Source organism: Sceloporus occidentalis, unplaced genomic scaffold, assembly GCF_023333645.1.
Source record: "Sceloporus occidentalis isolate IW3139 unplaced genomic scaffold, rSceOcc1.0.p SCAF_28, whole genome shotgun sequence".
Classification (NCBI taxonomy): Eukaryota; Metazoa; Chordata; class Lepidosauria; order Squamata; family Phrynosomatidae; genus Sceloporus; species Sceloporus occidentalis.
The window spans coordinates 5537157-5562296 of record NW_028317008.1 but is presented as its reverse complement, the minus strand read 5'-3'; the positions used below and the strand labels follow the sequence as shown (position 1 = coordinate 5562296).

The 25140-nt window shown below is 36.5% G+C and overlaps 1 protein-coding gene across 1 annotated transcript; it reads left to right on the top strand.

The window, feature by feature from the left end:
• The first annotated feature begins 700 nt into the window (after positions 1-700).
• Positions 701-22614, top strand: LOC149299730 (phenylalanine-4-hydroxylase-like). The gene is made up of 13 exons (XM_089486076.1): positions 701-742; positions 2289-2393; positions 8410-8593; positions 13820-13908; positions 16053-16120; positions 17006-17202; positions 17561-17696; positions 17986-18055; positions 18633-18689; positions 19132-19227; positions 19901-20034; positions 22160-22275; positions 22571-22614. The coding sequence occupies exons 1-13, from the start codon at positions 701-703 to the stop codon at positions 22612-22614; spliced, it is 1338 nt and encodes a 445-aa protein (XP_089342202.1).
• Positions 22615-25140: the final 2526 nt, after the last annotated feature.

Sequence of the window (25140 nt, the reverse complement as noted above, 5' to 3'; positions counted from 1 at the left end):
CCATCCCAATCATTTTGGGATATCTCAGTTGAAATCACAGCTTGAATACATAAATTAATTCGCAATATCTATCTCCTGGGAAATTATCGTTTTAAAAGGACTGTTTAGTCAGTTAACCTTTTGGTTATCACTTAGAGTAACTGTGACGGGGTATCAAAGAGTTACTATTTAGAAGAGATGTACAATCAGCTTATTTAGAAAATTCCTAGGTATGAGTGCGACAAATAGTCTGTGCTTTGCACACAGCAAACCTCCGACTTTGTCCCCAAATCAGACTAGTTTAATTGCACACAGTAAATAGCAGGGAATGCCAAATTGATGCAAGCCACATGTTTTTGAAAACCCTTTTGCAGAACATCAAAAAAAGTCCCAGAGCCCATGGAGACTGTAGTTTGTTGTCTTGATGGGAACCACGTGTGGCCTTCCATGTCTGCAGCTGAATACCATGAGAAGGCGGTGGCTGGAGGTGTGAGGTGGGATCTCGAAAGTCACGTGAAGGCAGCACCCCCTAATGCAAAGCAGGGATTCGCAGGGAATGGGATAGTGGGTGTTTGAAGTTGTTGCTGTGTAAAAAATTTGCAAGGCTTTATATACTGTCAACAACATTGACATTTCAGACTTCAGTCAGAACTCAGGTGCGTTGACCGACTTTTGAGCTTTTTCACTTGTACAACGTTGATCATTCCAAAACACCAACGAGATGAATGCAGATACCTGCAAAATGAATGGAGGACATACTTATGTAAGTGGACTATACTGGATTTTTGCATGCGTACATCTGTTTAGCACAAAAATACATTTCATAAATAGTTGTATTCTTTAACAAGGTTGTTCTCCATCTGTCAGGCAGGTATACTCTGGGGTTTATGCAAGGGAGAGTTGTCAGGATAGTTTTCAGCTCCATAACGTAAATATTCATTATGAAGGGGCAACATTAGCAGGTTTCATCAGCAAAAAAGGCCAAGTAGACCCTGTATAATGTGTGATTCAAGCTTACTGATGAAAGATCCAGCATAGTGTTTTGACAATGTAATCATTATGGTCTATGTAATGTGCATAAACCTTAAAATAATTCATATACATTTAATCCATTGACAATGTTACACTTTTATTTGTATTAAAAACTTTTTTTTTTTTTATTGCAAACATTTTCTTTCCTACATATTGTCCAGAGCATATTTGTCATGTGCAATAATGCTCTTGCCCTGAGCATATGGTCTTTACATGGCTAACTGACTTTGTACAATTTACTCTTATGTCCTACAATAACTTTTGAAGATGAGTTTGTAAATTTGGGGATATACGTAAGACATTAATATCTTCAAAACCTGGCTGTAATTAAATAATATAAAAAGTTTAATTTACTGTCAGCGAGCTTGCCATTGGAAACAAAAGATATTGCTTTAATTAAAATAAGCCAAACAGAAATATTTTGTAAGTACTTTCTGTGAGACTTATGATAAAGTCTTTATTGTCTTTTTCTACATTTTACATTTTATTAAAAAAGTATAGGGAGACTAATGTGAAAAATTCACATATGCACTTATATTTTAATGGAAAATGCTACAAAGATGTAAACCGTATAGCTGTCTAGCTTGTTTGTTTTGCTTGTTTATCCAGCATGTAAACAATCCTAATGTTTAAAATCAGTAAGATCTGTATTCTAGTACCAAGAATACAGAATTGTTAAATTCAGGAAAAGTGCAACTGTAATGCACATTTACTGCAGTATTACTGCACATTTACTGCACTTTTACGTCATTATATTGCAAACCTACAGTTGTACTTCAATGTACTGTAGCTTTATTGCATTTGTACTTCCTTACAAAAATAACTGCAGTAAAACTGCAGTACAGTGAAGTACAAATGCAGTAAAACTGCAGTAAATGTGCAGTAATACTGCAGTAAAAGTGCAGTATTGCAGTTTTTTCATGTCCAAGAAACTGCAGTCATTTTTTGTAAGGGAGGTCTGGCCTATACAACTCATATAGGGGGAATGGTTTTGCCACTTTGCAGATCTCTAGTCAGACCTTACTTAAAGTATTATGTACAGACCCCATTTCTAGAATGATATTGACTTTTTCTAAGTAATATAAGTACGGTAATATGTCTAAAAAAAAATTTGCTTTGATGATTTGTCATAACGGTACCTGCTTAGATGGAAAGCTTAAAGTGGGTCATGTGTGTCACAGATGTGTCTTTTCTTAACATTTGCCACATAACCTATTTCACCACATTGTACATAACTCATATTTATTTATGTATTTGTTTAATGTTATTAATTACAGGAGTCAAACTATATCGAAGAAAGTACAAAAGATAATAGAATTTCTTTGATCTTTACACTAAAAGAAGAAGTTGGAGCATTAGCCAGAGTCTTGCGCATATTTGAGGTAAGAATATGTTTTTTTCATGATAGTCTTCATACTTATCTTGTATTCCACTTTTCACATTTTCAGCCATTACCCTTCTAAGTTATTTTCTTGGCAAAAATTACTATTAATCCTCCTCAAAGATGTCTAAACCTTTTAGTCCTACTTTGTCCTTATTATTTGAACATCTCTTTCTGCCATACCTCTTTTATTTACCCCTTTGTCTTCAAAATGTCTTTTCTCATTTTAAACATCATTCTTGCATTTCTAAGATATTTCATTTACCCCCTATGCCCTCATACTGCCTACTTTATCATCTTAATGTCCTACTATTGTCATACTGTCCCTTCCTAACCTCCTTCCTTTGTCATTGTTTCCCTGAAACTCTGCTGCCTTCCATTGAGGTTTGCAGTAGTTATAATGGCTCAGAAAGGTTTAGGCATTTATAGGATGTACAATATGGTTGATAGTGGCTGGCAAGTGCTGTAATAACTTAGCACAGATGGAATAGCATATGCCAGGGGCGTCCAACATGCGGCCCGCGGGCCAAATGCGGCCCGTGTGAACTCGAGGTGCAGCCCGCGTGAGATCGGCAGCCAGGATCACATAATCACAAGCCCTGCCGCTTACTTGTGGGAGGGTCTATTCTCTGCTCCAGTCCTGCCACCTCTGTGGGGAGAACGAGGGAGGCCGCGCCCCCTACTGAAGTCTGTGAGCGGCATCGAGAGCTGTAGTAGGTAAGGGGGTGGGGGAGGTTGTTTGAATGAGTATGCCTGTGAGGGAATGAATGTGTGAATGAATGTGTGAATGAATGAGTGTGTGTGTGATAGCATGGATGTGTAAGTGCTGGAACCTAGGCATGATGGGACTGTGATTGCTGTTAGCAATCACACTCCTATCATGCTAAGTCAGCCAGTACATGCTGAAACCTGGCTAGCTGCCCCCCTTGTGTATTGATGCTGCCAGCAGTATGGGGTCTCCACTTACAGTCACCCTGTACCAGCATGTACTCACACTCCTATCATGCAAAGTCATATTGTTGATTTTTTTGTCCAATTGTGGTGTGTTACTTTTAATAAAAGTGTGGTTACACACTAAAATTGGACAAAAAATACAATGCCCAGCGAACCAGTACATGCTGGAATCTGGGTATGCCTGAGATTGCTGTTAACAATCATAATATAGAATTTTTTTGTACACTTTTGGTGTGTAACTTACTTTTATTAAAATGTGGGGGGGGGGTCATTTTCAGTTTCGGCTAAGTGAACCCTGAATTTTCGGTTTTGGTCCAGAATTTTCTTTTTAGTGAATCCTTAAAATAAATAGAACTATTTTATTTTTACTTATCCAGAATCCTGAATTTGTAGGCCCAGAAATCCCAGAAATCAGTGAGAGGAAAAGTAAAGGTTTTGTGTCATTTACTTTATTTTAATCTGCATATCTTATTAAAGGCCATATATTCTCACAGTGAAAAATGAGTGCGGCCCGCGCACGTATACAATTCTGATGAAGCGGCCCACTGCAGAAACAACTTGGACACCCCTGGCATATGTTCCCAAATTTAATATATATTCATTTTTTTTCTCAAAGCTTGTTCTCCTGCACATCCTGCACATATGATACATGGCAGACAGGATAATGTTCAACATGTTAATGTTTGTATTCTAACTATTCAAACATTATACAAGGACACTAAAATTGGTCATCATATCCACCTGACTATATTTCTCTGGCCAGTAAACAAATGCTGACTCTTATCAGACAGGTTAACATGTTTTTTTAAAGACTTGTAAACAGAAGCAGAGAATAGTATGACATTGCATTTATATTAACACTGACAAAAATAGGCCATGTTCACACACATCCAGAGCTGGCCATTACATGATTCCTAGCGGGTCCAAGACAGCACTTGACAGGTGTAGTGTTTTGCCGCCTCAAGGCATCTTCTTTTGGGGGACCAGTATGCATTTGGTGTGCTGTAGACTTGTGCACTCGGATTCATACAAATTTTAACAAAATTTACCAATTTCGATGATTCATATAAATGTCCAAAAATAAGAAGAGACCCCCATTGAAACAAATGAAAATGAAGCAGAGAGCTCAGAATCTTCATTTGCAGGGGCGTACCTAGAGTATTTGGCACCTGGGGCGGATCATCTATGTGCCACCCCCCCACACACTTTAAAACTGCATAGCTTCTACCGTTATATACCGGCGCAGACACTGAAGGTGGTACAGCATTACTGTTATCATTATATACTGAGGCAGAAATTGACGGTGGTACAGCATAACACCTATCACTATATACTGAGGCACACATTGATGGTGGTACAGCATAACACCTACCACTATATACTGAGGCAGAAATTGACGGTGGTACAGCATAACACCTATCACTATATAGTGAGGCACACATTGATGGTGGTACAGCGTAATCCCTATCACTATACATTGAGCCAGACATTGACAATAGTGCAGCATAACTCCTATCACTATATACTAAGCCAAACATTGATTTGGTGTAGGACTACCACTTCATTGTCTGGCTTAGGGATGCACAGAAACAAATTCTGGACTGAAACCGAAAATGCAGCATTTACCTGGCCGAAACCGAATATGACCCCCCCACACCATAAAAAAAATCTAACACTTTTATTTAAAGTAAGTAACACACCAAAATAGGACAAAACAATATATATATATATATATATATATATATATATATATATATATATATATACGATTGTTAACAGCAATCACATTCCTATCATGCCCAGGCATACCCAGATTCCAGGATGTACTCGTAGACTTGGCATGATAGGAGTATGATTGCCCTCACTCCCTTCTCCCTATCTACCCCCTCCTAACTATCTACCCTCTCCCTCTTTGAAGTTCACTTACCTTTCAGGAGTCCTGCGGTGGGGGTGCAAGGCCTCTGTCTCCCAGCTCTGCCACTGTATGGAACAGTATAGAGTGATGGGAGTTATGATGTACTTTAGAGCATAATTATATAATGAAAAATACATTGGAAATGGTACAGCATAACACCCATCACTCTCACACACTTACCAATCCACACATACCAATCCACACATACACTAATCCACACATATACCAATCCACACATATACCAATCCACACATATACCAATCCACACATATACTAATCCACACATACCAATCCACAAATATACTGGTCCACACATATACCAGTCCACACATATACTAATCCACACATATACTAATCCGCAAATATACCAATCCACACATATACCAATCCACACATATACCAATCCACTCTCACTGTCACTGTCACTCTCACTGAATGCTTTCCTACCTTTCCTCTTTTCTCCTTACAGCTCCTTTTCCTTCTCTTCGCTCCTCTTCTTCAGTTCTTCTGTCTTCTTCCGGTTCAGAGGGCACGGACAGCGGTGGGCGCGGCTTCAGTGTTGTGCGCCGGGATCTGACAACAAACCTTGGTGCACAGCAGCAGTTGCCGCGCGGCTCGCAAGGGAGCGGTATCGGAGGTCTTTAACAGACCTCCGGCTCCCTTGAGTGATGTTAAGCCGGGTTCAAGGGAGATCCTTGAACAGGCTTAAAATCACTCAAGGGAGCCGGAGGTCTGTTAAAGACCTCCGATACCGCTCCCTTGCGAGCCTGCTCCTCCAGCGGCGGACATTACTGTCCGTCTCTGGAGGGGTGCCGGCAAGTTGGCACCCCCCTGATGAGCGGCACCCGGTGCGGACCGCCCCCCCGCCCCCCGCTAGGTACGCTACTGTTCATTTGCATTTCCTTGCTTTCGTTGCTCTCACACTCTTTCTCACTCTCTCACACTCTCTCTCCTAATGTATCCCTACCTTCTCCTTCTTTCTTTGTCCGCTTCTCCCCGGTATCAGCTTTGTTATCTAGGTACTTCCGCAAAAGGGTGGCGCCTTACCACATACCCTCTACCCCATGAGGCATGCCGTGAGTCCCTTTTGCGTAAGGACTCCAAGAGGCCAGAATATTGAAGATGGATTCACAGAGGAAGATAAATATTTCTGCAGCTCTATTTTTTCAGTGAATACTTCTGCATTATTCTTGTTTCTTTTGAGTACTTCCACAATACCCACAGCACGCCACATGAGGACAGCTTTTTTTGTTGATTGACCCTGTTCTGCCTATTTTCTGGGGCTAGTAATTATTATCTAGGGTATGTGCACATACTGTTATGTCAGTGAGCTTCACTGTTTAGATGTCAAACAAAGAGTTCACATATGTTTCTCCCAGGACAGTGCCTTTGTTAGAACAAATTAATTTTTTTAAATAATTTAACCCTTAGTATAATCTACATACCAGCTATAAGAATGCATCTGACCACTGGCTGACTATTAATTGCAACTACTACTTCATATAGAAAAAAAAATAATGGCTCTATCAAGTTTTCGAGTTTCCCTCAATTTGATATTGTAGAATATTAGTATTCTACAATATCAAATAATATTGATGAACTAAATTTGTGACAGATATATAAATCATGAATGTACTCATGTATAATGTACGTTCTCAGTTCTCTGACTCTTTGGTTAATGATTGGTGTTGTAATATCATGGGTCATTTGTGTTTTCCTTCTGATGTTATATTTAATAGAAGGGGAGGATATGATCACGTGTTTGTTAATAATAAGCTACAGATGGCTTTTGAACACACGCCATGGCTTAAGCAATTCATTAGAGGGTGGATCCCACCTTCACCAAACATATTGATTTATATACTGTTGGAGTAGCACAACTATCAGCCGACCAATAGTTCCCCAGGATGAGCATCCGCCCCTTCTGTTTTTACTTGCTCTTTCTTTTTTCACTTGCTCTTTCTTTTTTTCACTTGCTCTTTCTTTTTTCACTCAAAGAAGTAACAAAGACTGCATGTTACACATTTACACACAATACTGTTTGGTATTATGTAAAACTAGTGCAATCATCACATCAACCAATTCCTCATTTTATTCAACATGCAATGTGATTTAAATAAGAATCCAAAAAATGTCATAGAGAAGTCACAAAACGATGGTGAAAAGGTTGTGGAATAGAAAGGATCAGTAAGCAGGAATGTACTCAATAAGCCATAAATGGTATTTCCCTGGTTGTTTTTATACAAATATATGTTTGAGCAATAATTGTATAAATGTTTTCCAAGATTTGCACACATGGATTTAAAAGTAACCTAGAAATATAGTTTCATGCTTCCGCAGAGCCATCAGGAAATTCCACATGCAGCATTGAGAAACATTTTTCTCGCTCTGTTCCTCTTGGTATATATATATATATATATATATATATATATATACAAAAGATATGGTATTATAGTTGTAATATGCCCGGGTGCTAACAATCCAAAAAGTATATACAGCATGCAAATAAAGTTGATGCACTCAACTTTTTATAAAGTTTATTGGCTTAGTAAAGGACCAACGTTTCGGCTAACAATGAGCCTTTCTCAAGAGTGTGTGTTACTACTATAACCACTAGATGGGGCAAGTGTTTGATTTAAACATGCACTTTCAATAAAATGTCACACTTAGCTTAAATGTCCAAGTGTGTGATATATATATATATATATATATATATATATATATATATATATATATAAAGTCCAAAATTAACAATTGCACACCAATCACCACTTTTTTAGCCCGGTGCCAAGTAGCTGCAACAGCAAATCATATAACATCCAAAAATAGTTACCGGCACTCCAGGGACTTCTTTAAATAATCACTCCAGAAACTGCAGTTTCCTAATCAACGTTTCAGTCTGTTTATTAGACTTTCATCAGGACATAATGAAAGAGGAAGATAATAATGATAGATGTCCTGATGAAAGTCTAATAAACAGACTGAAACGTTGATTAGGAAACTGCAGTTTCTGGAGTGATTATTTAAAGAAGTCCCTGGAGTGCCGGTAACTATTTTTGGATGTTATATATATATATATATATATATATATATATATACATTCATAGAATTTTTAACCTTGCTGTACTAATGTCCTATTACATTTCAGGAAAGAGATGTTAGCTTGACACACATAGAGTCCAGACCTTCTCGTCTAAACAAAGATGAATACCAGTTCTTCATCAACTTAGACAACAAGAGCATTCCTGCACTAGATGAGATTGTCAGGTGTCTGAGACATGACATTGGAGCAACTGTACATGAACTTTCCAGAGACAAGAAAAAGGATGCTGGTGAGATTATATGAACACTGTGTGCAGGTTTACTTTTACAACACTCAATTTCATACATCACATTTCGAGAAATCCATTAAATGGGTCGATAGAATCTAAATCAGTGTGTTATACTGTTTTTCCTGTGACCCAGCAATTAGAAAGAGGTGAGTACTACATGCCAATGATGGCATGACCCAGTGACTGGTATCTCACATTGCTGGATGATGGACTTTGTTTGAACAACCACGATTTAGATAAACCTAACACATGATTCCAAACCAACCAGATGTTCGCACAATTAAGAAGCTTTTGTCTTTTTCATGATTTCTGTTAATTCTCATTTTTTGCTGATATAGAAGTAAGCATGTATTATCATTCTCAATCAACCACTGGATATCTGAGCATAACAGATGTTTTAGTCTACAACAATCACAGGCTCATTCACAGAAAGTATTCATACAGTATACGTTCACCAGTTAACCATATACTAAATATGCGTGATACCTATGCATGCCACAAATGTGCATGTATGTGCATCTGAGAATGTGCATGCTTTCTTATTCCCTTATTTCCATATTCTAAGGAACTAAATGACTGCATGTTGCAGTTCCAATCAGTGGCCGCTGCTTTGGCATTGTGGACAGGGTTATATATATATATCTGCTAGCAATTCCAAGGTTACACAGATGCCTGTGACTATTTATGTTATATTTAAAAATGTAGTCCATAATAAAAAAAGGCAAGCCATCAGACAAAATGCCCAAAGGGCTACCTATTCATTAGATAGACAGTTCATCAACATCTAACAGACAGATTCAAAATCCCCTTTTACTTACGCTCTCACATATACCTCACTTTTCCCCATTATTCCACAATACAGTTTAGTGAAGTAGATATATTATTAACATATGTATAAGCATAACTATGCACTAATTAATGAGGAAAGACTATATCATTTACTAACTACAGTCAAATACTTACTGTTGAGAAAAACAAATCATCACAAAATAAACAGTTTTATATAAAATGATACATATGAGTTGCTGGTGAGAAAATAATAGGACTGGATTCAATTAAAGTTTTAGGCTTAAGTATAATTGATCCATGGGTAATTCAACCTTTGTCATATGATGCATTCATTGAGGTTGGCTCCGCATAATGTATAGGTTATGGTCGCAGTTTAGTGAATAAACCCCGTAGTGTTGTTTTTCTCCACCTCTCTCCCACTTAGTATATTTACAAAGTTTCATTAAAAGAAAAGCCTTCTTAGAATTAATTGATGCAATACTGTAAATACAGAACACCACATTTGAAACCTGAAGGAATACTTTAAATAAGTGTATATCGTCACAAAAAAAATAAAATAAAGATAAATATGGCAAGTATGAAACTTCCCCTTCTGTTAACATATTTTGTTTAATTTTTGAAGCATAATTAATGGCAGGCAGCTGTTATTGGGTTACCATGACCTAAATAACAAAAAAACATGTTTATTTCTTTTCATTTATTTTTCCCATCCGGTATTGGATTTCCTTATGTTGCACAATGCATACATGTTACTAAACTCAAACCAAAATTGTTTATATCTCTGCTGAACAAATATCCCATTCATCCTCTTATTCCACATGCACGCTTAAATTTAATTATGCACAGGATCTGCAGTAGCAAACAACATCCTAAGCAGGCTACTGTAATGCCATATCAGGGCAGTGTTCGCTAATTTGTATTTTCATATATAGCTAAATGATCCTTCCAGACGACAAAAGATCATCAGATTATATTAACATTTTTAACTATGTGAAACGGTTACGTTTTAGGATTAATTTAAAACAGAGGTATTACTCCATATTTATCAAATAAAAATATTCCATTATTTGTATTCAATTTCCTTCAATACATTTTTTTTTACTTTTTTGCATTTTAAAAGGTTGATAATGAATATAATGGGTTTTTTTAAAAAAATCACGTCAAAGGCTTCACAACATTCTATCTAGTCAGCCTTTCTTAGACATTGGCACAAGCATTTGACAGCTTTGAGCATTTTTGTCTACATATTTGAACTCACATGTCACTTAAGGAAACCCTTAGGGTCCTTCTAATAATGTTGAATGTCGAGACATAGGCTTAACTAAGTTATTCCATAATTGCATATAAATGTGACTCTTGGATGGTGTACACATGCTCCAAAAATGTCAATTTTTTCTCTTGACACAACTGCAGAATTTAGATACCTGACCTCTGGTTTAATTTGTCTACTACTTGGGTGTTCATACCAAGCTAATAAAAGGCTCCTTTTAGCTTTAAGTATCAAATCAATATTTATTGGTCAAGAGACAACACACATCCTCTAGTTGTCACTAAGGGTCAGTGTTAAACCAGCTTGGCTTTATGATTTACAGTCAATCCAGAAGACAGTCAGTCTGCTACGCTAAATATATGAATGATAACCATGACAGCCATCCAATATTTATAAGTAATCAAGTACTGGCTAACTAAGTTAAATTGGATATGGAGATAATGCAAGTCAAGAACAGGACATAGGTTGTGTGCTATATCTGATACAGTACAGTGACTGTTTTAAAGGACATCTGTTTTTAGAGACATCCATGAATAGTTTCATTGTATACTTCACTGAGAAAATGTTCATTTATCATATCCAGCTCCATACATGGCCGGAGACAAACAACCAATTACTTGGTTGCTAAAGTCAGAAAAGGTCCTAATTATCATAGTTAGATAATGATGGTACTATAACAGCAACAAGGAGATTCTTTAATATCACAAAATTCAATTAGCCTGTAAAGTAAAATATAGCCAGGAAGGTCAATGCAAATACTGGGAGGTATACAGGGCACTGCCAAATACGCTACCCTATGGTTTACTGGCCCTTTGGACTCAGGACCCCCAGCTTGGCTTGACTAAGGTTGTTCTTATCGTTTATAGAATGTATAGGGAATTAGCATTATACGCAATAAGAATCAAGGGTAGAAATGCCATTTTCCAGATCGTGGTAGGTTTTCCTTCTATTATGTTAATGCTGGGGTTGGTGGTCTGCAGCAAAGAGTATGCTGCGTGCCAAGCCAACTGGTCAGCCCATTTAGAGTATGTGCCTTATTTAGTGACGATGGAAAAAGAGTTAAATTTACCATAGATTGGATACAATCTATGACCAATGTTTTTCTGATTTTGTAAAAATTCTAAACTTCAATTGCTTAACTTACAAGATAATATTTAAAGCTTTCCCCAAATAATGCATGTTGGGATTATGGGTAAATATCTCTATTTGGCTACATTCCTATCTTTGCCTGTTTAACGACTTACCAATTCAATAATTTATAATAAACAAAACAACATAATGGTTGCTAATGAAATATAAAACATTTGTTTGAGTAATCATTTACAGGCATGTGTTAATTTATCAGGTGTTAATTTAGATTTTGTTTATAAAAAAAACACGTTTATTTAAAGTGTATCAATTGTGATCTGAGCATAAATATGTTAAGGTAATTGTTAAATTTATATGCACTAATTTAGTTGTAACTGATTTATTGCAGAATGGCTACAATTGGTACCATTCTGGTATGTATGTATGTATACATACATTTGTACATGCAGTAGATAAATATGCTTTTGTGAATGGCTCTCTTGTTGGTTGATAATTTGGCTTATGCTTATTTATTGTTTTTATTCATTTGCATCGAATGATTGCTCTGTCTGTCATCTCCTTCCTCCAAAATGTCCTTGATTCTAGGTTCCAGCTCTGCTTTTTTGCTTCATGCCACTTTAAGCTCCACAGAATCCATGCTACATCAGAACGATATCATTGCAAGTGAGTGAGCACAAGATTGCCACTGAAGCTGTGGTTATCTTTCTCTATATATACTACATATATATAGGAAATGCCTGCCTGTGCTAACATAATTGTAAAGGAGTTTTCTAATGATCCAGTCTTCTTTTTAAAATTGGATTAGGGAACGCAGTATGCCATTGGAACACAGGAGTGATGGTTGCTGATGAAGGGACTGTGTACGCCTATGAATGTATTCCAGTAGAAATCAGCTGTTTTCAGCTACAATAGTCATTTACAATGTTAACAACATCTACACTGTGTTTAAGATCCATTTCATGTTTAGGTCTAGATTTACACTGCATGTTCTTCAAGGCAAAGGATCTTGCACAGTTATAACAATCGGTTTGCATATTGGATACTTGAAGTATAAGTATTAAAATTACCCTGCAACCTAGCAAAAACTATTTTCTAATTCAGCTTGTAGTTTTCACCCAGATATTGATTTAAATAGAACAGGTGATCACCACTGGGAAGCTACTAGCTGCTCTTTTATTATGCAAGCTTTGTATGAGGACCAGAATAACATTGTAGAATAATTCTATTTATTACACATTGGTACACTGTCAAAACATGGATGTCTGTTCTGTAGTTAAAGGTTAGCAATGTCACCTCTACATGCCACATAATAGACCACCTGAGCTGAAGACTGGGGCTTGAGGAGGTTGCAGTAAAGTATGTTTGTATATAAGTTTATGTTATCTGTAGTTGGTATGAAAGTTTGTGTTTGATTGTAATGTGAAGCTGCATCCTAGACTTCAAGTTGAATCTTTCTGTAAGCGCCCAAGATCTCTACTTAGTAGCATAACAAAAGGAGGTCCAGTTATGACCTGGTCCTATGTAAGTACAGCTCTGTTTCCCCACCTCTCTTTTCTACCTCACTTTAACCATTGTAAATGACAAAAGGTGGATTAATATACCACTATCCATAACAGTGTATAACTTGTGTATTGATTTTGTGTGAAAAAAACTACAACATACGCTACAGGACTTAGATCACGGGTAGATTATTCAGCAAAATACTCAATGGTCATGGAGTATTTTCATCTCAATCAATACATCCGTACCAGAACATTTTTTTATTTTATAATTTAAAACAAAGACATACTATTATTACCAAAGTTAGTATACTGGATATATATACAGTATACTGGATCCACATGCTAGCCAATCACCCAGCCTATGGGTTTCAAGAAAAAACCTCCAATAAATATTGATGTGTTAGCGGTTTTCTGCTAATTATCTAGAAGAGGGTCAGCCAGGTAGACCTGGAGAGAGATAGCTAATGTTTCATATTGTTTAATTACTAGCAATAGCAAGTACTAAAACCACATAAACTTTTTTAAAGCTTTACTTGAGATTGCATTTGTAAGTAATTAGTTATTTCTCTATTACAGTTCCATGGTTTCCAAGGACTATACAGGACCTGGATAAGTTTGCCAATCAAATCCTGAGCTATGGAGCAGAGCTAGATTCTGACCATCCTGTAAGCATCATTTTACTTAAAAGTTTCACAGTTTTATCCAGTATATGTAGCATGCATCACACAGTAATAGTAGAACAATGAACTCTTGGAATAGTCTGTTTCCTTTATAAATGGTAATATTAATTCATGGCTAAATTCATGGCTTACTTGTAATGAAACACAAAACATTGGAGATGCAGAACTATAAAGAGAAGACAACGAAAATATTATAGTGTAGTATTTTCAATACAAAGTAATATTTAATGTGTAAAAAAAGTTCTTTATAGTTTCTGCAGAACTCTGATTTCGATCCCCAGATTGCAGCAAGCAGCTAAAATAGGGGCAAAACTCCATATTGTAAAACCACACAAATTATAATTTGAAAACAGTATAACTTATAATGCAGGGTACAAGTGAAGAACCCTTAGCTCCACAGTATATCACCAAGAATTTCACCACAGCACCATTAATGTACCAAATTTTTTGTTGACCTAACTGTTAACATTTATTACATTTGTAATAGGGCTCTCCTGGGTTTAGGAAAAACAAAGTCTCTCCCTGTCAAGAAATAATATTAATACCTACGTTCTGGAGAACCATGACATCTTTCTCTACTTCTCCTGAGGAGTGGCTTTGGGTGGGGGTAGCCATGTAAGTGGACGGGATTGCCATATGGGCACCGGTATCCCCAGTTGGCAGTTATTAGGAGGGGGAGAAGACAGGACGTAGGCTTGGTCAAGCTCTGATGCCCTGGAGAAAGAGGAAAGTGACCCAGAGACCCAGGGTCAAGCCCAGAGAGTTTCCAAGTATGAATATATATATATATGTAATATGACTACTTGCTCCTCCTTTCAAATAAGCTTGCCTTCTGTACTTTGCTAAATCACTTTAAGTGTTTAAATGTTTCTATTGCATCTCTCCTCTTTCCTCCAGGTTATACATATTAAGTCTTTCCTGATAATTTCTATCCTAAAAAACCTTTTTGTAGCTCTCCTCTGAACTCTCTGCAACATGCAGTCCACTTTGCCAACCACATATTCCATGTAGAGGTTGTTACTAAAATGGTTAATGAAAAATGAGAGATTTGTAAAACATTTTCTTATTGCTGTGTTATCTAACATCATGCCTGATAAAGATCCCATTCTGAAAAAAGGCACTTATGATCACGTTTAATAGTAATTTGCATGCCAGGCGTGATGACTTCATAAGTTGTCGATCATAGAAACAGTTCCAATACCATATCTTTTATATATTTGAGATGTCACCATGTAAAATTTGTGATTTGTGAAGTTACGGGCCGCATACTCTTCATGGACAGAGGAAATCATTCGGCCCTTAACAGGTTTAGCAGCCATACATTGTAAGACGGTGTCCCCACCCATTTGCAATGAAAAATAAAAGCTGTCCTTTATGATGTCATATCTCCAAAAATATGCATTATTATTATCATAAGTAGCCTAATTTCATGTGTTATCACAGACATCTGATGAGAAGATCAGGTGCATTCAATTCTGTTTATTGATTGCTTTAGAAAACAAAGCAAAAAAAACCCCGAACTATATTCATTTCTGATTAAGATACGGGGATCAATTCAGACTGTGAAAGTGGTGTTATTACTTTAATTGGGCTACAGCAATTATAGATAATTGGTCACTTGTACTGTGGCTAATCCAATATGCATTAGGTATTGTACACAGTGATTCATCATTTCAGAATAATATTTCAAAAGGGTGCTAAAAGAGATGAGGAGATAAACATGCTACTATTTATTCCATATCTAAATATACATGTAAATTTGTATTGATGACAAACTGCTGTGTGATCTGCTTTTTTCCCCTTTCTTTCTGAGAACTGTAATTAGCATTTGCATTACAAAATGATGTTGTTCTGTTTCATTACTTGTGTAATATCTCTACGTATAAAAGTGGTGACAGTACAGTGATGGATTTCAGACCTGGATCACATTGTGAGCTTCAATGGTTTGGGCTCTCGTGAGAACCCCCCCTCCGCCCATACTGTCCATATGCTCTGAACAGCCCAGGCCCCTCAAGGACTCCTCAGACACCCCTGAATTGCTAGTTGACACATTAGAGTCAACTAGCAATACATGTTTTATAGGGATGGATGAGTATGATAATTAAAATTGTTTTTCTCTTTGTTTGTAGGGTTTCACTGATCAAGTATATCGAGCACGGCGCAAAGAATTCGCTGACATTGCTTTCAGCTATAAACAGTAATAAAAAATCAACATATTTTACTGAGCTGTTCCAGCTGCTTACTCTATATAAGTAGTGCTGCAGAGGTTTTGTTAAAATAAAGTGTCTTACATGTTATGTAAGGCACTCCTTTATAAATGGTACTGTTGGTCTACCAGATCAATGTTCATGATGAACTTTTACATTGATAATGTCCATGAAAACCTTGATTTTATATATCCATTGGCCAGGAGATATGATGAAGTTGTGTTACCATATACCTTCAAACCTTTCCACCTATCTGCAATTTATTTTATTAGTTATGGTTTATTTATCATTTTTACTACCGTTTTATAACTGTAAGGCGTCTTATTTCCAACAGCAATTTTTTTACGTTTTGAAACAATGTACAAATAAATAATAAGTCTCAAAACATAATGAACTGCCATTTTTAACAAATGTGTAAAATGATGATATATATAAGTATACTACCTGTTCAAAAGTTTGGGGTCATGGAAAACAAGGGAAATTCTAGCTGTGCTAGCATAATTACAACTAGCCATTTAAACTTAAACTTGAGTTAGCACAAGTGGTGGTGGTCGCTGATAAAGGGCTTATGTGTCCGCTTGCAGCTACAATAGTCATTTACAACATTAACAACTTCTACACTGTATTTCTGATCCAATACATATTATTCTAATGGATAAAATGTGCCCCCCCACCCAAAAAGGACATTTCTAAGTGACCCCAAACTTTTGAATGGTAGTTTATATATATGAGAGTTTAGGATTCCTAATCCTTGGATTGTGACACTACCAGGCCATTTTTTTATTAAGCATGAATAAAAATAGGGACAGCTATCCAACAGGAAGTGGAATACTATATACATAATTATAACAGACAGACATAACCTTTGTTTTCAGTGGTCAACCCATTCCTCATGTGACATACACTGAGCAGGAAAAGAAAACATGGGGCACGGTGTACAAGGAGTTGAAAACTCTGTATCCCACGCATGCCTGCTATGAGCATAACCATGTGTTCCCATTGTTGGAAGAATACTGTGGATATAATGAAAACAACATCCCTCAGCTTGAAGATGTGTCTAACTTCCTACAAAGTAGGTGACACCGTGCACGTGTATTGCAAACTGTTAGATTAGGTCTTATTTAAAAATACATCCTGCAGTTCTGTATACAGTAATGTAGGTTAGCATTGACAAAAACTTGGATTTATCTTCTTTCTAAAAAACATCCTTTATCTGGAGATTGTTGATATGTTGTGATATTGTGGCTGGTCAAGATGTCCATCATCCATAACTAATGCTGCATTTAGTTAGAAAACATTTAGTTTAGAAAACGTCTAAAAATCCTGCAGAAGAGGTGAAATATCACATTAAAAGAAGAACTTATGCTGAATTTAAAGAGCTCTCTGACATAATTTTTTTTTAAAATAACCTTTTATTTTTTCTTGTAAAGCCTGCACCGGTTTCCGTTTACGTCCTGTTGCTGGTTTGCTGTCATCTCGGGATTTTCTAGCCGGATTGGCATTCAGGGTTTTTCACTCTACGCAATATATTCGGCATTGGTCAAAACCCATGTACACACCTGAACCGTAAGTATATTTAATTGTTGTCCAAAGCCTTTAAGTACATGGAAGACAGGAGATTAGTATTTGGTATAAAGGTTCTGGGGTTTCTTTATTTTTTTATTATTACTATACTTTATAAAGCTCCGACAGATTCTGCAGCTCTTTATAATACACGATTATTTGGAAACACATGACCAATTCCAATTCGGTTAATTCCATGAGTGTGCTCTAAAAAGCACTTTGAGTCCCACTGTGAGAAAGGTGCTATATAAATACTAGTTATTATTAAAAGTATTGTTGCCTTTTTCAACAGAGATATTTGTCACGAGTTATTGGGGCATGCACCTTTGTTTGCTGATCCCAGTTTTGCTCAGTTTTCTCAAGTAAGTATTTAGTTTTTTCTTGGCAAAATAGCTAACTTTACGGTTTCTTTATGATTTGTTTGCACCTTTACATAGATAAGAATGTATATAAGAGGTATAGTTTTGATTTAATAACACTTTTATGTTGTGTAAATTCATCATTGTCATCTTCGCCATTAATATCAATGATTATCAAGACAAAAAGTCAGATTTTTCCTACTTAGGTTTTTACTGTTATATTTTCCTTTCTCTATGGTTTATATTCTTTGATCAGCCAAAATATATCTACCTCTTTTGATGCACAATTTAACCAGGTAAAAATCCATAACTGGTCGACCGTTCCAGTTATTGAACGATCCAATAAAGTACATTCAGATGAGCACATGTAAAGGTGCATAGTTAATCTCAAATTATAGATCACTGCAGACTATAGACTACAAAATACTACTATAGGAAATGTAGGTCTTTCCAAACATAAAATCTTATGTAAAACAGGATTATACTACTCTGCATTAAATTACTTAAATTGTTATATTTTGGTGTTTATACTGACTGTATGATTTTTTTTAAGATTTAATAAGCATTATACATTTTTCAGGAAATTGGATTGGCATCTCTTGGCGCTCCTGATGAGTATATCGAAATGCTGGCTACGGTAAAATATTTCACTTTGCAGACCAGTTATTTTCTTGGAACAGATTTTAACCTTGATTTATGCTGCACATTTCTAAAAAAATGTAAATGAATAAAGAAAATATAATGTTTATTTATTTTGCACCACATCCTAATATACACATTACATTTAGAATATTGCCCATATTAGTTATTGTGAACTGTGTAAAAAAAACTAAAAATTAAGGTTTCTGAAAAATGAGTTACACCTATTCTCTTTTACCATCTCTCTTTTTACAGTTCTTACAAGAGTGCAAGTGAGTAGGACATTTTCATTTACATATAGAAAAAGAGAGAGAATAAAATTCTGTAACAACCCATGTAGATACCCAAGAGCTGAAGGATCATAAGTCCTCTTTACAAAGTACTGAAGTAGCCCTACCTTGCATATACCTGTGATTATATATCTTCCTTCTTCTATATAGGTTTACTGGTTTACAGCAGAGTTTGGAATATGTAAGCAAGGTGATAAGCTGAAAGCGTATGGAGCTGGGCTACTTTCGTCATTTGGAGAATTGCAGGTATACTTATAACTATGAAAACGCTATGACACAAATGTTAAATATTGCATCATCTATATGATGACACTATTATGTATTTATTCACAGGATATGATTGTATGAGTAGGGCTGATAAGAGGGGCAGGGGGGCAGTTGCCTCCAGTGTGGCTTTGATTGAAAGATTTCGGGCCACTACTTGAAACATCCTGAAAATGTGTCTTAGACATGACATGAGTGTGTTGTCTGACAAATGTCTTTTTTTTTATTACCCCACAAAGAATGATGCCCGTCCAGGATGCACTTTCTTCCCTGCATCCATGAGAAGTCCTGTCATTAGAAGTCAAAATCACTTAACTAATACCTCTTATCAGCAAATAAGCATATACAACAATGTATGCCTTATCAAGTGTCAAATCCTACATGTATCTATTTACCTATATAATAAGCATTGGTTCTTTTGAAATATTAACCCAGCACCAAGTAATCTACAAGTGGAACTGCTAGTACTATGCAATTAATGTTTTGACAAAGAACGGGTATATATGAGATTTTAAGGAGAAACAACAAGAGAAATGGACCATTTTCTTCTTAACCAGAATGCATCCAATTATATCTAGCCACACCATGTATATATTTAAAAGCTCTATCTTTCATCATGCACAGTGTAAAACAAAAAAGCATATTTTTTTCTCAGTATTGTTTGACAGATAAACCAGAGGTTAAACCCTTTGAACCTGAGAAGACTGCAGTGCAAAAATATCCAATTACAGAATTCCAACCTGTTTATTTCATTGCTGACAGTTTTGAAGATGCAAAGGAAAAAGTGAGGTAAATCTGGGAGTATCTGTTTTAAATTAATTTACCAAATGATTAAAGGCTGGAGTTTATGAGGGTTAGAACATAAAATTATTATTTTTTTTATTTAAATACGTATTAATGTATTTTTCATATGGTATCCTGCTTGCTTTATTACTTTTAGATAACATATCATCTGCTATTCAAAGTAGGGACGGTTAGTTCTCATTTAGTTCAAGATTGTAGTAACTGTAACTGCATGCACAGTCAGGGCCGGCCTTAGGGGTGTGCAACATGGCAACAGGGGCGCCTGCTTGGGACTTAATAAAACATCGGGGTTTTTTTGTTTTGTTTTTTTCTTAACTTTATTTAACATCCTCCATGTTAAATAAAGTTTTTTTTTAACTTTAACATGGAGGATGTTAAGTAAAGTTAAAACAAAAAAAACAGTGTTTTAATTTAAGTCCCGGGCAGTGGCGCCGAGCGGTCGCTAGTGAAGTTTTCAGCAACCGCTCGGCGGCCCTCACTCTCCGTGACTCCGTCGCGGTGCCGGCGTTTCATGCTGAGCGCCGGAATGCAGCTTTTTAATAATCACTTCACTTATTGAAATTAAAGAGTCAATCAAAACTTATGTAACCCATGTGAAAAATCACCCCCCTCCCAAACCCGATAACTGTTTGGGCCATTCTTGGCAGCAATCACTGCAATCAAATGTTTGCGATGACTGGCAATGAGCCTTTTACATCACTGTGGAGAAATCTTGGCATACATGTTTTCAATTAGCCATATTGAAGGCCTTTTTAAGGTCACGACACAGTATCACAATCAGATTCAGGACTTTGACTAGGCCGCTCTAGTTTACTTTGTTTGTTTTGAGCCATTCAGGTGGACTTGCTTGTGTACTTCTGATCACTGTCCTGCTGCATAATCCAACTGCATTTGAGCTTTAGGTCACAAACTGGTGACCGGACATTCTCCTTCAGGGTTTTGGGTAGAGAGCAGAATTCATGGTTCCATCAATTATGGCAAGTCTCCCAAGTCCAGAAGCAGCAAAGCAGCACCAGACCATAACACTCCCTTCACCGCATTTGACAGTTGGCATTATGTTCTCATTGCGGAATGCTGTGTTAACGTTACACCAGATGTAACGACACTCATGACTTTCAAAAAGTTACAATTTTGTCCCTTTTTGAGTCTTGGGGGTTATCAAGATGTTTTGGAAAATGTGAGACAAGCCTTTGGGTTTCGTTTTGGTCAATAGCAGTTTTTGCCTTGCAACTCTCCCAAGGGTCCCATTTTTGCACAGTTTTGCATGAGTCGGCGATGTGCTCTTGGAGGAATTTTGGTAAGCTGGTCACTCCTGTGAAATTACACCACTGTTTCAGCTTTTCTTCATTTGTAGGTCATGGCTCTCACCATGGATCACTGGAGTCTCAGAGCTTTAGAAATGGCTTTGTAAACCTTTCCAGACTGGTAGATGCCAATTACTTTGTTCTTGAATTTCTTTAGTTTGCTGCATCATGTGCTGCCTTTTGAGACCTTTTAGCCTACTTCACTTTGCGAGACAGGTTCTATTTATTTTTTGTTTAGATTCAACAGGGCTGCCAGTAATCATGCCTGGGAATGTCTAGTGAAATTGAACCCAGTTATCAATTGAATGTGGATAATTGGTTGCTTTAGTAACTAAGGGGGCAAATACTTTTTAACATTGCGTCAGGTTTGTTTGAAAAGCTTTTTTCCTTGGATACATGAAATCATCATTTAAAAACTGCACTCTGTGTTTATTCAGGGTTTCTTTGTCTAAACTTTGCTTAATGATCTGAAACATTTAACGCAACGTTATTAAGAAGAGTGGGACAAAATTCCTCCACAAATAGTGTGAGAGACTGATAAAGTCATACAGAAAATAATTACCTCAAGTTATTGCTGCTAAATGTGGTTACAAAAGCTATTGAAACATAAGGTGTACTTAGTTTTTCACACATGGCTTCTCCAGTCTGGCTTTATTTTTTAAACATTTTTTTATGGCTTTAGCGTTGTTTTTATGTCAAAGCTGTTGGACGAAGAAATGCATTGGCTTAAAGCTGGAATAATTGCATTATTTAGTTTGAAATATGTATATATTTGTGATCTAGCTATGGACATTATGTTTCTATAGGAAATTTGCAGCTACAATTCCTCGTCCTTTCTCTGTTCGCTACAACCCTTACACACAAAGCATCGAGGTTCTGGACAACATGCAGCAGCTGAAGAATCTGGCTGACTCCATTAGTGGTAAGTCATCTGATTTTACTCTAGTTACAAGAACTAGAGGGCATGAACAGTGGCATACCCAAGGGGGGCAGGTGCCACTCATCCAGGGGTGCTACCTCTGCCCCTGAATCATCCTGACTGTGCCACCTATGCCCCCGAAGCAGCTTGCCTGTGCCCCTGAAACAACCTGCCTGTGCCACCTCTACCCTTGAAACAGGCAGCCTGCCTGTGCTACCTCTGCCCCTGAAACAGACTGCCTGTGCCACCTCTGCCACTGTCTGAACATGAATGATGATTTCATTTTTCTCTCCTTTAGGTGAACTTGGGATTCTGTGTAGTGCCCTTAGAAAGCTGGAGTGAGGAGAAGTCCACTACTGTGTCCATAATGATTTGTTTGTGGTTGTTATGAATATATGTTTGTATTATAATCCTATAAGCAGTTAATGATTTGATTAGATTATCAAGCTTTGCAATGAATACCTGAAGTGGCATATGCATAAAGGAGAACAACATAGTGTAATACTGTATTTGTTACAAAATAATTTTTGTAAAACACTTAATGATCATTCTGTTGCCAAGCAGGTCAAAATGTCTCTTCTGGAATTTAGCTATTTAGTAATAAGGTCCTATACAAAATAAAGGTCTTATACATCATTACTCATTGCACATTACACATTGATTTCATAAAGAACAAACAATTACCATGAAAAAATAACAGTAGATTAGCTAAAGAATAACAGTTTTGTTACATGAGTGATGTTTTAGTTAATACTTTTGCTAGAGCAAATGTTCTGATTTTCTGTCTGGCTCTAAATAAGGGTTCAGATGCATATATACATATAATATACTGAAGGATTAAAATGTATGACTTACACAGAAAAAATAAATGAAAATGCTTTGTTTGAATGTTATATATATTAAAACACAACCTTATCCTAATTTTTTATATAATACATATATAAAAACATTTATATGTTACTATTGATATGCATTATTATTATTATTATTTTGTCAAAAGTAATGTCTTTCCTATACTCACAATACTACAAGAAGATATATTTGTGAAAACAGTATATATATATATATATATATATATCTATATATATATATATATATATATATATATATATACTGTTTCACACATATCAGGAATAATTACTAAGAAAATATATTAAGTGATATATAAGTGCTTTTATGTTTTGTTTGCTAATTACACTTGCTTTATCTTAAAGGAGGTTACTTGTAGTAAATACAATGTTTACTTTAAAATAAAATTATATAGATTCCTTTATATTACAAAGACAACTCTGTTTTATTTAATTATACCTCATACTTGGAAAATTGTAAAATAATGGCAAATGGGAAGTTTTTATTTATGATGATGCTTAAGGGTCCCATGTTAACTTTTTAATTTCATTTTCTTGTTAATCTTAGTATATTGATATTTAAGTTCTAGGTAAAGACTTTCTCTTCGTAAATGGACACATTTTCAAGGCTATGTGCTACAATAATATGATTTCATGGGTGTCCGCAGGATTGTTTCCAGGGGAGGATATTCTCCCCACCATTCCCTTCTCCCACCCCAATACCTCCTTACCTCATCCCTGTTGCCTTCCTTAGTTGGCTCAGAAGATGTGTTTCCTAGTGGGAGGCAAATGTTATTTACCCATTAATAGGAAAAATTATATAACCATGGTTCAGACCATCATGAACCTGGGCAACATGCCAACTTTAGTTTGCAATTCCTAGAGTGGTAAATATTATCCACAACTACCCCAGTCTAGATTGTAAACTCGCAAGAACATGGCCCATTTCTACTTTTGTACCAGTTTGCTATTGTGTATGATTTTAAATTATTTTACTGCCTCGTTATAACAGCACTATGGAATCTGCTGGCGCTATATAAATAAATGTAATATAATGTCAAGGTGTTCAGCCAGTAATAGTTTACTGTATCTCATGGGACCTGCAGTTACTGTGTAGTGTAGTGTGGTGTATTGTTCCCATGAAGTTCAGCCAGTGATATGGCTGCTGAATATTATTGTAGATGCAGACATCAAGTTAGTGTTTGTACTGAAGAGTTATTGGAGCTCCCCCTAATACCCAGCTATTCTTCCTACTATTGCTTGCTCAACATCGTGGGAGTTGCAGTCAAGGAAAGTTGATGTGTAGCATTATGAGATTTTAGTTAGAGGGGAGTAAATGGAGATAAATGCTTGGAACCAAAATAGGACACTTTCTGGTGGTTGGGGTAACATTCGGTACTCAAAGTGCTGTTATTACATTTGTCATGATGTTCAGCCAACTAAGTGGATGGCTGAGAATAATGACATGTGCATTCCACCTCAGTTGCAATGCCAATCCATAATGATATAAAATTGAACATTTGACAATCCAGTTGTACTCACTTTCCCATGATGCTTAACATACCAGACTGGCTAAGAGTCATGGAAGATGGGATATTAACTAACCCTAACTGCAATACATGTTTGAAATAAAACTACCTTGTGTCTGCAGCCAGCACATTGTGTCTCTGCTGAGGTGGGGACTCTGTGCAGAAGAAGCAGTTACCAGAGTGAAGGGGAGGAGACCAGCTAGATGAGAGCAGACTAACCACTGTGCCAGCAGGAGTTGTACAGAAATAAATAAAATATTTTTAGCTACAAGGTATTTTTTTGTGCCCCTATGTCTAGTTAACTTACTCTAAACAGCCTACTGTCTCGCCCTTGCTGCAGCTCCAGTGGGCCTCTTCAAATAACGGGGGGTGGAGTGCCCACTCTTGCCCCCCCGGACGCCCATGTAGGATTTCTCACTTGTGTGGGTGCTAAGAGTTTATCAACTCAATATGTAATTTAAGCAATCATTAATGACATGTTGTATAAGCAT

What these genes read in the sequence shown, in the direction of transcription:
- LOC149299730 (XM_089486076.1), top strand. Translation starts at nt 701, where the DNA reads ATGAATGCAGATACCTGCAAAATGAATGGAGGACATACTTAT. An exon ending in TGAATGGAGGACATACTTAT is followed by an intron (nt 743 to 2,288) that starts GTAAGTGGACTA and finishes TATTAATTACAG; the next exon opens with GAGTCAAACTATATCGAAGA. An exon ending in TCTGGCTGACTCCATTAGTG is followed by an intron (nt 22,276 to 22,570) that starts GTAAGTCATCTG and finishes TCTCTCCTTTAG; the next exon opens with GTGAACTTGGGATTCTGTGT.